Source organism: Myotis myotis, unplaced genomic scaffold, assembly GCF_014108235.1.
Source record: "Myotis myotis isolate mMyoMyo1 unplaced genomic scaffold, mMyoMyo1.p scaffold_m19_p_2, whole genome shotgun sequence".
Lineage (NCBI taxonomy): Eukaryota > Metazoa > Chordata > Mammalia > Chiroptera > Vespertilionidae > Myotis > Myotis myotis.
This window is the reverse complement of record NW_023416324.1, coordinates 217,430,811-217,443,383: the sequence shown is the minus strand read 5'-3', so window position 1 is coordinate 217,443,383 and position 12,573 is coordinate 217,430,811. Positions and strand designations below refer to the sequence as shown.

Below are 12,573 nucleotides of genomic sequence, written 5' to 3'. Positions count from 1 at the left end.
CCAGAAAAGAATCTATGTAGAGGGTTATCACTGATATCACCCATCTAACTGTTAAGCACAGCGTCAGCTCTATAGAACCTACCCATGAGCAGAAAACCAAGAGCCCTGTCTAATCCCACAGGGGAAGCCTTTGGCCTCCTGCCAGCTTTTACTTCCTCTCCCTCTGGTCACCTGGCTCCTGCTGGGTCAGAGCAGGTGTAGGGGCAGCAGGAAAGGGAGTGAGCGAGGGGGAAGCAGGTGGTGGTGGTGGATGGGCTGCAAGAGCCAGCAAACCTGAGAACATTGTGAAGACTTGCCTGGAGAAATAACAATTCTAAATAATAATACTATGATCGACAAAACAGACCCCCCACCCCCTCCCCCCACACACCCCAGTTCTTCACACTCTCGTAGCTCACGCATTAGATTTCTAACTGTGGGCATTTTAGACGCTGAGCCCCACCTATAATGTGGGTTTAACGTTACTTAAATCAGCAGTCGTGGGAATCACACAGCTGAGAGTGTGAATTCGAAGACATTTTGCACAATATTCGGCACAAAGTAAGTGCTCAACAAATGCTAGTCGCTATTCGAACCTGATGGTGATTTGAGTCGCAGGAGTTCGGATGAGTGTGCTTGTGCCTCTTTTGACTCTGCTGTCCAAGATGTTAAGTCCACACTTGCTGTTCTGCAGTCCACAAGTCCAGAAAGCTCTGAGAACCGTACAAGAGACAGTACCGAGTGTCACCACTCCTTTGGCCAGAAACTGATGCAAATGACATCAGGCGACGTAGAATCTATTTTTCTCTACTTTGCGCATTGTTTGATATTTCACTGTGTTTTATTTAGAAGTGTAGAGATGTTTGACAGTGGGTGGCTGCCCCAGACCCCGCCAGAGGGAAGATGTGCGTCCACATTATCTTCCTAAATCTGAAAAATCCTGAATCCCAAGATACGTCAGGCCTAGGAGTTTTGGATGAGGGATTATGGACCTGAGGTATTGAATACATTTTTCAATTGAATTGAAAGGAAAAATTCCATGTGACCTTGTTTAATGAAAAGATACTGCAGACACCAATGTCTGGTCGCCTTAGCGATGGTTCTAATGCCCCCGAGTCATTGCGTTCTCTCTGTGCCCACAGCAGAGTGAGAAGGAGAGCTTGCTGAGGGAGAGAGACCACATCCTGTCGACGCTGGGTGAGACCAAGCAGAACCTGACCGGACTTTGCCAGCAAGTCTGTAAAGAGGCGGCTCTGAGCCAGGAACAGATTCAGATACTCGCCAAGTACTCGGCCTCAGACTGCCCACTTTCGTTTTTAATTTCTGAAAAGGACAAAAGTACTTCTGATGGTGCTCTTGTGTTCCCACCAATTCTGAGTTTACCGGAGGGGCCTCCTGCCACGCCACCTGCTGGGGGCCAAAGCCCCTGCTTCCCCGGCGGCGGGAAGGGCAGTGGGTCGGGCTGCGTGCTGGCTCAGGAGTCTGGGCCGAGCCCCAGGGTGGCCCCGGAGTGCGCGGGGCCCTCAGAGCAGAGCCGGCAGAGCACAGGCATCTCCGACTTCTGCCAGCAGATGACCGACAAATGCACTACTGACGAGTGAGCCTCATTCCTCCTTCCAGCCCCCGAGCCTCCTGCTGAAGCTCTGGCGTGTGTCTTGAGCCTCATCCAGCCATTGGTCTGCTGACAGGGCTGTTTCCCCTCCGTGGCTGAAGGGGCTTCTCTGAGGCCCGATGCCTCGATTCCACAGAGATGCAGAGATGGCAGCTTTCTGGAGATGGAGAAGTTCCATCGAACACGTAGTGAGGCTTTTATTCTGTTTCAAAGAATAATAACTGTTAGTAGCAACTCTCCCCCTCATTCAAAATGTCAGAATGTGGACTAGCCTATCCAGCAGCCGTGTAACTGCAGGCGCCTACAGGGTTCCCCGAGGAAGGGCCCGGGGAATCAGCAGCCTGCCCTGCCTGCGTGTGCTGAGAGAGCCTGGCCCCAAGAGCTGATGGGGCTGCGCACAGTGGGGCAGCTGCTTGGGATGCCAGAAGCCTGGAGCTTGGCTCCTCAGCTCCTGCTAAAACCAGAGGTGGGTGGCCTACCGCTGTGACCTAAGCGCCCATGGGCCTTGAGGAGCCGGGGCAGGCAGGTGGCCCAAGCAGAGGCTCTGGCCCTGTCATGTGGCTCTTAGGGGCTGTGGTCATGGTAGCGGGTAAGAGCCACGGCTTCTCTCCTCAGTCTACCCAGCTGGTCCTTGAGGTCTCTGCCTCCTGACGTTCTGTCCCTTTGCAGGGGGAAATGGGAGTTGGATTCAGGCAGTGTTGCCTTCAGCTCCGTGGACCCCAAGGGCTCGCCACAGCGCAGTGCCCTGCAGAGCCCGACGTCTGGGGAGAGGGCCACCTGCAGGACTGGGAGCGGCAGGCACTTTCATCTGGTTTTGAAACCCTTTGGTTTACTTGTAAAAAGTATTCTTGTAGATTTAAAAGATGCCTCCAGAACAACCGTATAGGTTTGTGAAACGGGATGAAACTCGATCTTGTTTCATGTGAATTTGAATTTGGAAACTTGAGTGAATGTTGCTGTTCCTGAATCTGGTGTCTCGGGGCCCACGGTCCTGGTCCTCTTAGTCGTCCTTTGTGTCTGCCCGTCCTGTTCAATGCAGCTTTCACCTCTGAGTGCTCCCGCACTGCTGTTACAGACTTGTTTGACAAGGAACGCTAGACTCTTGGCCTCCTACCATTACAAAAGCGTGTTCTCAGGCACAGACATGTGCAGAGCCTGTTGTAAAGGGTACGAAGGGGTGGTTGAGGGTGTTTGGTTTAGACAGTACCTCACTGAGTCAGACACCCAAGGCTCCATCCAGGGCGTCCTGAACCACGAGAAGGGCCCATGGGTGCCACTCCCGTGGGGACAGCTCTCGTCCGGGACAGTGAGCCTGAAGCAAGGCAGCTTTGGCTGAGAGCACAGGGACCACTGAGGACTTTAGACTCCTGGCCAGGTGCGACCCTTTCTGATGGGCGGTGGCTGCAGGAGGCATTCCCAGTCTATGTCTGTTACTGGCTTAGTGATTGTAAGAGAAAACTAGTTGGGCTTGCTTCTAGTCTAGAGCAGTGGTTCTCAACCTTCCTGATGCCGCGACCCTTTAATACAGTTCCTCATGTTGTGGTGACTCCCAATTTCATTGTGACAAATTGAACATAATTAGAGCATAGTGATGAATCACAAAAACAGTATGTAATTATATATGTGTTTTCCGATGGTCTTAGGCGACCCCTGTGAAAGGGTCGTTCAACCCCCAAAAGGTTCGCGACCCACAGGTTGAGAACCGCTGGTCTAGAGGCTTTCATGAATACACTCAAGAATGTGTCAGGGAGAATGAAATTAGTTCTGTGCTAATGCATCCCAGCCCATAAAGTGTGTGGGCACAGACATCCCGTGTAGCTGTCTGATACTTATAACTTTAACTTCAAAATACGAAATAATATAAAAATGCTTCTGGTTTACAAATGTAAAATCTAATACAAGCCAATGGAATCCTTGATTTCCTACCTCAGCGGACACTCAGCTGTCTGTCATACAAGTATGCGTGTGCGCGCGCGCGTGTGTGTGTGTGTGTGTGTGTGTGTGTGCGTGCAGGTGTCACATGATCTGCTTCGTTGCCCCGTAAATAACTGCTTTGAAAGCTTCCTTTCTCCTTTAATGATAAAACCCAGTTGTCTCCAGAGTATGATTATGATTTTTAAGGCACTTGGTTTAAATTGATCTCTACATATAAACAGCTTAGCATTAAGGGTTTATGTTAATGATACTCCGATTATTGGCCAGCTGTAAAGCATAGCATTGTTTTACTAGCCAGCATGGAATACACAGGAACTACACTACCTCATACCTCCATAATTTTCAAGTTGTAACAGAGGGACAGGAAGATAAAAAAGATTTTATCTTTGTCTTTTGGCTGTAATTTTCTACATATTGCATAGGGTTACACACTTATGCGTATTTTAAAGTTAACTTCTAAAGAGGTTTTTTCCTAAAAGTGTGTTTAAGTTGATTTTCCTGAGGGTGCGGAAGACAAATGGCTGGGTTGTGTGCGCACGTGTGCAGCGTTTTCTTCGTGCAGAAGTCTGGGAAGGTTGTTTTCAGTCTTTGCTGTGTAGTCACACGGTCCCGGTCCCCAGGTCTATGAATCGGCTTTCTCAATGCTTGATGGTTTTTAAAAAGCTGTTGTCTAACTCAGCAAAATAATATTACCTTAAATTTGTTATTTCAGCTCACCTATAGCAAATGATTTGTTAAATTGTTATGCTCAAAGCAAATATGGATATAAATCTTGGTTCTCCATGTGTAACTTTTATGACATAATTTACTGCAGCTTAATGTTTTGCCAGTTTTGAATAAGGAAATATATATATATATATATATTAAATATATTTTTATTTCAGAGAGAGAGGGAGAGGTAGAAACATCAATGATGAGAGAGAATCATGGATCGGCTGCCTCCTGCCCGCCCCACACTGGGGATGGAGCCCCAAAACTGGGCATGTGCCCTGACCAGGAATCAAACCGTGACCTCCTGGTTCACAGATTGATGTTCAGCTCCTGAGCCGCGCCGGCCGGGCGGGAATTAAATATTCTGATGTGGTAGGCGATACAGGTTGCATGTGGACACTCAGCCCCATTCACAGCTTGGAAAAAAATCAGACAAATGGCAATGTTATAATGAATTCTCAGGTGAACTTGTTTTGTATAAAACATCTGTTTTGAATTTGTAAGTATTTTAAAGGTTTACTAAGGCATGTAATAAACTATTCTTTGAACCCTGTTGGGTAAATGAAAATTTAAAGCCATAATGGCATACTAATTGTAAATAAACATCTATTGATTTTTTTGTATCTTCCTTAATATAATTTTCTAACAATGCAATAAAACCACTAAATTTATATATTCATAGCCAATTAAGGTCATGTTTCATTAAAACAAAACTTTCATAGTATTTAATTTATATTTCCTCCCTAATGTGCTAATCCAAATGTAGCAAAACGATAGATGTTAGTTGTTGGCAATAAATTGACAGTTAAATAAAATTCCCTAAAATTGCTTCTAATTGAATAGAGTTGTATATTCCATTTCCATTTCCCACTTCTGAGGTGACTTTACTAATAATCTCAGTCTTTGGTCAGGCAGTACCTGTCTGAGGGAGGACTTAATATCTGATGATGGTGCTGAAAACTGTGCCCAGACATGGGGTTGAGGGAGCACAGCGTCTGCCGTGCTCCTGACGGACTCGGGTGGAGATGTGGGGCTTTTGGAGGGGACACTGTGTCTCTAGTCCCCGGGTTTTACAGACTCACCTGCTCAGGCACCTCTCCCAGGTGACAGGCCCTGTACCAGGCTGGCCACCCAGAGCCTGCACCCCCCGTGTGTGCCTCTCTGGGAAACGTGACTCACCAGGGGGACCTGACACCCCTGTGTTCGGCAATTTCCAGAGTAGCAGGGGCAGGATATAGGACAGGGCACCAGGTGGGTGGAGGCCAGGCCCACTGCCAAGTGTCTGTGAGGCGCAAGGTGACCCTCACGGCAAAGAACCCACCACCAGAGATGCCAGACACCCTCACCAGGCCCGCCCGGGGCAGGCTGCTGGGAGGTGGAGGAGAGAAATGGGGTGTCACAAGCGGGGGATCTCGGTGTGGGCCACATGCCAGGAGAGGGGGCACCAGTCAGCCTGGCATGCGTGGGCACCGAGGCAGCGTCACAGTGGGAGAGGCCAAGGGCCTGGCAGTCCCAGGACGCCACCGTGTGGTCACCATGGTTACCACAGGTCCAGGCATCTGACGGCCCCTGTGAACACTGACCCTGTCACGGGAGGCCTGAGGCCAGGTGCAGGGGCTTTGAGGACGGGAGTGTGAGGGGTGGATGTCACACTCTCTGAGGGGCCAGGAAGTAGCACCGCGCCCTCTGCCCCCGCACCCCAACACGAGTTTTGGGCCATTTGAGAAAGAAGGTGGGCGTGGCATCCACCTTGCCGATGGAGGCCTGAGCGAGGCCCGTGTGAGGGCGCGGCTGTGCAGGTGAGCCCAGTGGGTTTGCTGAACGTGGGCGAACCCCAGCCAGTCCCCCAGCTTACCTGGGACAGCGCCCTGGAGGGCAGGTCCCAGCACTTGGGTTCGGCCGGCCACCTGCTTCAACGGACCGACTAGAACCTAGGGCCTCCCTGGGCAGTGAGAGGAGAGGGCCGTGGGGACAAGGGGTGCGGGGCATGGGGGCGGGGGCAGGGGTTTAGGAAAGACCTGGAAGCCGGATGAGGGAGGGGTGTCCCCTTCATGCGCCTCCCCTGGTTTTTCTGGAAACACTGGGTCCTCATCCCCAGCGGCCTCGGCCAGGCCTGTCCCCGTGGCTGTGGCAGCGCCGGGCACGGCCCTGCTGTTCCGGACAGGCCTGCCCACGAGGGGGGCCCTCCATCCCGAGGGGTAACCCCAGAAACTCCAGACGTGCCAAGATGCCCATCGCAGCAGCGTCCAGTGCAGTGGACAAGCCCTCTGAGAGGGACAAGGTGACTCCTGTCCTGACCCTGCGCCGGGGTCCCCGAGGGCGGCCGGCGCGCTGCTTGGCTCTCGTGACCTTGTTCACTGACTTCACAGCCGCCCCGTGGTGGGCCCTGCGCTCCCTCCTCCCGGTGCTTTAGCGGGTGCGCCCACCCGACAGACGCGGAAACTGCTGACAGCGCCCGCTGCATCGGAAGCGACCATCACCTGCGCGTGAAAGTCTCTAAACAGCCCGCCAAGGTGTCGCCAAAGCCGACCAGGTCTTGTGTGTGCCATTCGCCTTCACCGGTGCACGTGGATCCGGGACTGCGGCCACCGCAACTGAAACGGTTCAACGTGGTTTTAAGAAACAAAAGCTACGGGCGTGTCAGCCAGGAACCTAAAGGCAGGAAGTTATCTCACCAAGAACCGAAATCCAGGCCTTGGGACTGGCTCCCGCTCCCCCTGCGTCCCTGCCCTTCTCGACGCACTGGGCCTTGCCGCTGTGACCTCGTGATCACCCCTGTGACATCACGGGGCCTGGTTTGCTTGTAAGCAGTCAGGGTCTCACATGACGTTAACCTGGGGAAGGTCCGTAGACATGCACTTTGGAACGTATTTTGTCTTATTTTCTTCTGTTCCTGGAACTTATCACAGTCCTGGCCTTGTCAGAACTCTCTGCGCGTGACTTTCCTTTCCACCATAGATGGCAGCGCAGCCCCGCCTGCGCCCGGCCTGGCTGCGTGGGTCAAGCTGTGGCCGGAGCAGCCAGACCAGCCCCGTGGCGGGTTCCTGTCCGCGGGCAGGACGCTCCCCGGTGCCTTTGGGGACGAGGCCAGTGTTTCCAACCCACGTGTCTCACAGCAGATCCACCGCGTGGGCGTGACCCGCTGCGGGCCACCCTCCTGTGTAGCGCCGTCTCCCGGGAGCCCTGGCTCAGGCTGCGGGAGCCCCAGCTCAGGCTGCGGGTCCCGGCTCCCTGCTCCAGTCACCGCCCCTGGTCACCTCCTCCAGGTCACAGGCCCGTCCCCTCTCCTGCTCAGCCGCCGCCTCCTCCTCCTCCAGATCACAGACCCGTCACCTCTCCTGGTCACTCCTCCCCCGGTCACAGGCCTGTCCCCTCTCCCGGTCACTCCTCTGGTCACAGGCGATTCTCTGGTCAGTCCAGCCCTGCCTCTCGGACTTTCTTCTAGGCCACTCCCCACCTCCCTGGGCCAGAAAGTGGCAACTCCACAGGGTGAACCCCTTTGGAGGTAAGAGGGTGTGAACGAAGGGGAGGAGCTCTGTGCTGGGACATCAAGTAGGGAGAACACCTTCGGACACAGGCCCCTCAGAAGGACCAGAGCAAGGTGAGTTTCCCGGGGGTGTTCCAGCGCGTGGTGAACGAGGCCAACAACGGTAAAGGAAGTCTATTCAATACACGGTTTGGAACACTTAGTCATCTGTTTACAACAAATGATACCTTGGATTTTATCTCATTTCATGCACCAGAAATAAATTCTACAAAGCTAAAGGAATTCATGCAAAAATCATAGAATTGAAAGTGTAGAAGAAACTAGGACCTCTTTAGGTGAAGGAAGACTTACTAAACTTAAAAATATCAGTAAAACTATCAGGGCGAAGATGGATTTTATACTACAAGATAAAACCTGATGTCTATAAAAGTCAGAAATAAGAAGCAAGTACTTTGGGGATATTTTGAATCAGCTATGAGTCAGGTTCATTTTCCTTATTGTAAAATACCACAAACATCAATAATAGAAACCTCAAAACCACAGCAGCTAAATATGCAAAAACCATTATCAGAAAGTCACAAAAGACGGCACCGACTGCTAAAGGAGCACATCGGAAGCATTTTCGACACTCGTGACCAGACTCTCAAATGCAGAGACTAAAAGGCCATTTCTTCCCAGCAAATTGAGACCCGTAAGCTGTTCTCAATGAGAATGCTCGCTGTCAGGCAGGCGAGGTAAAGGCAGGGGCACGCCCACACCTTGTAAGGCAGGTGCAATCTGCTGCAAAGGTTTTGGGGAAAAATTGGTAACATAGAACTTCAAATATTTCTGCCCTTTGAACTAATAATTTCATTTCTGGGAATTAATCTGAGGAACCAATCCAACTAATGGAAACGCTTTCTGTGTAGAGGTACTCCTTCTCGTGTGTGTAAGGGTTAAGCTTGAAGCCCATGTTAACATACCACATAGAAAATAGTTCACTAAGGCCAGGTCTCCCCAGTCAGTGGGATTTTATGTCATTGCTTTAAGATGCTTTTAATTTTTTAAATATATATTTTTATTGATTTCAGAGAGGAAGGGAGAGGGAGAGAGAGAGAGAAATATCAATGAGAGAATCATTGATCGGCTGCCTCTTGCACACCCCCTAGTGGGGATTGAGCCTGCAACCCGGGCATGTGCCCTTGACCGAATCTAACCAAGGACCCTTCAGTCCACAGGATGACATTCTATCCACTGAGCCAAAGCAGCTAGGGTGCTTTAAGATTTTTTTTTAAAAAAAATTTATAATAAGAGAAATGTCATGCCACAGTAAATAAAGCAAGGTACATATGGTATGTCTACAATGTAAAGAAAGCAGCGTATACAGGGTGTCTCCCCAAAATGTACACACACAGTTACAGCTGAAAGCTGATGTTTCTTTCTTTTCAGATTTAACTCATTGGAATTAATAATTATTCAAAGTGTAGATACATTTTTTTGGGATACCCTATATCTTCTATAATAATAAAAGCGTAATATGCTAATTAGACCAGACGTCCTTCTGGACGACCTTCCGGATGAAGCCGGGGCTGTGAGGGAAGCCCGGGTCCCGGGTGCCAGAGGGAAGCCGGTGCTGGTAGCTGGGGGAAGGAAGCCTACTTTTTCTATGAATTTTCTGCACCGGTGGGGTCCCTTGGCCTGGCCTGTGCCCTCTCGCAATCTGGGGTCCCTTGGGGGATGTCGGAGAGCCGGTTTCAGCCTGATCCCTGCAGGCCTGATATAGGAGGGAGCCCAATCCTGTGCGTTGAGCATCTTTCCCTTGGTGGTCAGTGCATGTCATAGCGACCGGTCGACCGGTCATTCGGTTGTTCGGTCACATAGGCCTTTATATATATAGACTAGAGGCCTGGTGCATGAAATTTGTGCACTGGGCTGGAGGGTTCCTCAGCCTGGCCTGTGCCCTCTCGCAGTCTGGGACCCCTTGCTCCTTACTGCCTGCCTGCTCGCTGCTCCTTACTGCTAGACTCACTGCTCCGTAGCACTGCTGCGAAGGCAGGAGAGGCTCCCACCACCGCCGCTGCACTAGCCAGCCGTGAGCCCAGCTTCTGGCTAAGCGGCTCCCCCTGTGAGAGTGCACTGACCACCAGGGGGAAGCTCCTGAACTGAGCATCTGCCCCCTGGGGGTCAGTGCGCATCATAGTGACCGGTCGTTCTGGTCATTCTGTTGTAACAGTTGCTTAGGCTTTTATATATACTAGAGGCCTGGTGCACGAATTCATGTACCAGTGGGGGCCCTCAGCTTGGCCTGCGGGATCGGGCCTAAACCAGCTCTCCAACATACCCCAAGGGGTCCCAGATTGCAAGAGGGCACAGGCCAGGCTGAGGGACCCCACCGATTGCATGATTGGGGCTGGGGAGGGATGTGGGAGGTTGGCCAGCCGGGGAAGGTACCACGGGAGGGCTCTAGGGCATGTCCAGCCCATCTTGCTCAGTCCCGATTGGCTGGGACCCAGCAGCAAGCTAACCTACCAGTTGGAGCATCTGTCCCCTGGTGGTCAGTGCACATCATAGCGACTGGTCGACCGGTTGACTGTCTGCCCCCTGGTGGTCAGTGCACATCATAGTGAGCAGTTGAGTCGCCTTAGCATATCATTAACATATTATGCTTTGATTGGTTGAATGGACGACTGGACACTTAGCATATTAGGCTTTTATTATATAGGACTAGAGGCCCAGTGCACAAAAACTTGTGCACTGGCAGGGGGGTTGTCCCTCAGCCTGACCTATGCCCTCTCACAGTCTGGGACGTCTGAGGAGATAACCATCTGCTGGCTTAGGCCCACTCCCCGGGTGGTGCACTGGGTCGCAGATGGCAGGCCTGGATGGCAGCTGGTGGTGGGGCAGGCAACAGATCGCACTGCCGCCTGCCTTGCCGCCCCTGGTCGCACATGGCAGGCCTGGATGGCAGCTGGGCAGGTGGCGGATTGCGCTGTCCTGCCCCGCCTGCAGTATGCAAATTTAATGGCCATCTTTGTTGGGTTAATTTGCATACTCTTCTGATTGGCTGATGGATGTAGCGAAGGTATGGTCAATTAGCATCTTTGTCTTTTATTGGTGTAGATAACTATATATTTATGAAGTTCCATATACACAATAAACACTATTCTATAAAACCAAAAAGTAAAAAAGGATAAAACAGACCCCTCCCCCCCATTCTCATTAGATAAATACAAAAAGAAAATCAATTCACCGAATGTTAATACGGTTTTGTATAGTGGGAGTAAGGTAATTTTTTTCACTTTTTTCTGTTATTTTTTATAACAAGCATAGATTACTTTTAGAATGGTCAAAATGAGAAGGTTTTAAAGGTAGTACACCCACACCAAATGCTTTCCTAGAACTGATTTACATAACGTGATTTTACTCAGCAGAAACCCATTAGTGCCCAAGTCCACATTCTCACTTCAGGCAGCGACTGAGAAGAACATAACCCTGTTCCCTTCACTCTGCAGCCTCAGCTGAAAGGTGGGGTAGGTGCTAACATTTCCTTTTTAATAAGAACAGTCTCAGCCTCTCTCCAGCACTGAAATGTCACCGGGAAAGGGTGGGTCTTAACTAAAAGCTGAGACTTGAGACCAATACATTCAGATTCATGACTAAAACGAAAAGGCCTTTTAATTGCAAAAGGCCCGGACAATGAAGTGAGTCACTTTGAGGGTGGTTATTTTTGAAGATGAGGTTTCCCCCCAGAAATGTTTGAAAGAGTGAACGTGGCAGCTGGAGAGCATCCCACGGGTTTGGGGGAAATGGAGCTCTGATGGGATGAAGACAGCAGAGGCAGGACGCAGAGGAGCGCGCCGAGGGCCCCGGCAAGGCCGGCCAACTCCAGGTGTGCGCTGCGTCGGTGAACGTCGGTGAGGCCCTGTGAGCGGAGAGGAAGGGCCCTCCTACGGACGGACGGCCGTGCAGCTTCCTGGCGTCTGGTTGCGTGGGCCGCAGAGAAGATGGGGAGGGGGGCTCTAGAAACGGTCTTTGCTGCCACTTCGAGAAGAATGACATGAGCATGAGCAGGGAGCGCGCGCACGTCTGCCGATGCCTGAAGTCAGCTGGTCGGTCAGTCTCGTAAGAGCTTTCACGTGCGACATCTGCACACTCAGCCCCTTCCCAGCTGCGATGTGCAGAGGAAAAGAGTGACCTTTTCCTACACGGACCTGGTTTTCTCCTGCGAGCTCATCCCGGGGCGGTGGGGTGTCTGTCAATCACCTGAGGCCCCGGTCGGTGTAGCGCTGAGGCCATTGGGTGCGTCGCACAGAACCGAGCGAGGCTGGACTCTGAAATGGTTTCCGTTCCTTACGAGGGGCCCGGTGGAGAGGGCGGGGTGGCGGTGGGTCCAGGCTGGTCCCCGGCTCCGCCATCTTCCTCACGCTGGTGGCTTGTAGCTGGGAGCTCCCAGCCGTCAATGGCGTCGGCAGCGTTACAGGGTGACCTGCCATTCCCCTCGGTTCCCGGGGCGCTGGGCGTGGGTTGATGAAGGTATAGCCTCTGGGGTCACCACCAGCCGCTGTTTTCCGGAGCCCACGCGTGTTGATTCCTCCCCGTGTGCCCCTCACGAAATGCGAGCCGGCGCTCTGTCCTGTGATTCAGCTACAGGGAGTTTGGCGATTGTCTAGCAGCGGTTCTCAACCTGTGGGTCGCGACCCCTGAAAATGCATCCTGCATATCAGATAGTTACTTGACGATTCATAACAGCAGCAACATGACAGTGATGAAGTAGCAACGAAAATGATTGTATGGTTGGGGGTCACCACGACATGAGGAGCTGTATGAAAGGGTCGCGGCGTTGGGAAGGTTGAGAACCACTAGCGAAACC

General features: G+C 51.8%; 1 protein-coding gene across 9 annotated transcripts in view; it reads left to right on the top strand.

Moving 5' to 3' along the window:
• Positions 1-5,072, top strand: part of BACH1 (BTB domain and CNC homolog 1) — a 35,737-nt gene extending 30,665 nt beyond the window's left edge. For 5 of the 9 annotated variants that reach the window (XM_036347806.1, XM_036347804.1, XM_036347803.1 and 2 more), the window contains one exon: positions 1,122-5,072. In XM_036347806.1, coding sequence (XP_036203699.1) covers positions 1,122-1,580 — 459 coding nt within the window. In that variant the 3' untranslated portion in view covers positions 1,581-5,072. The other 4 variants (XR_004973859.1, XR_004973858.1, XM_036347808.1 and 1 more) reach the window with 4 other exon arrangements.
• The last annotated feature ends 7,501 nt before the right edge of the window (positions 5,073-12,573 follow it).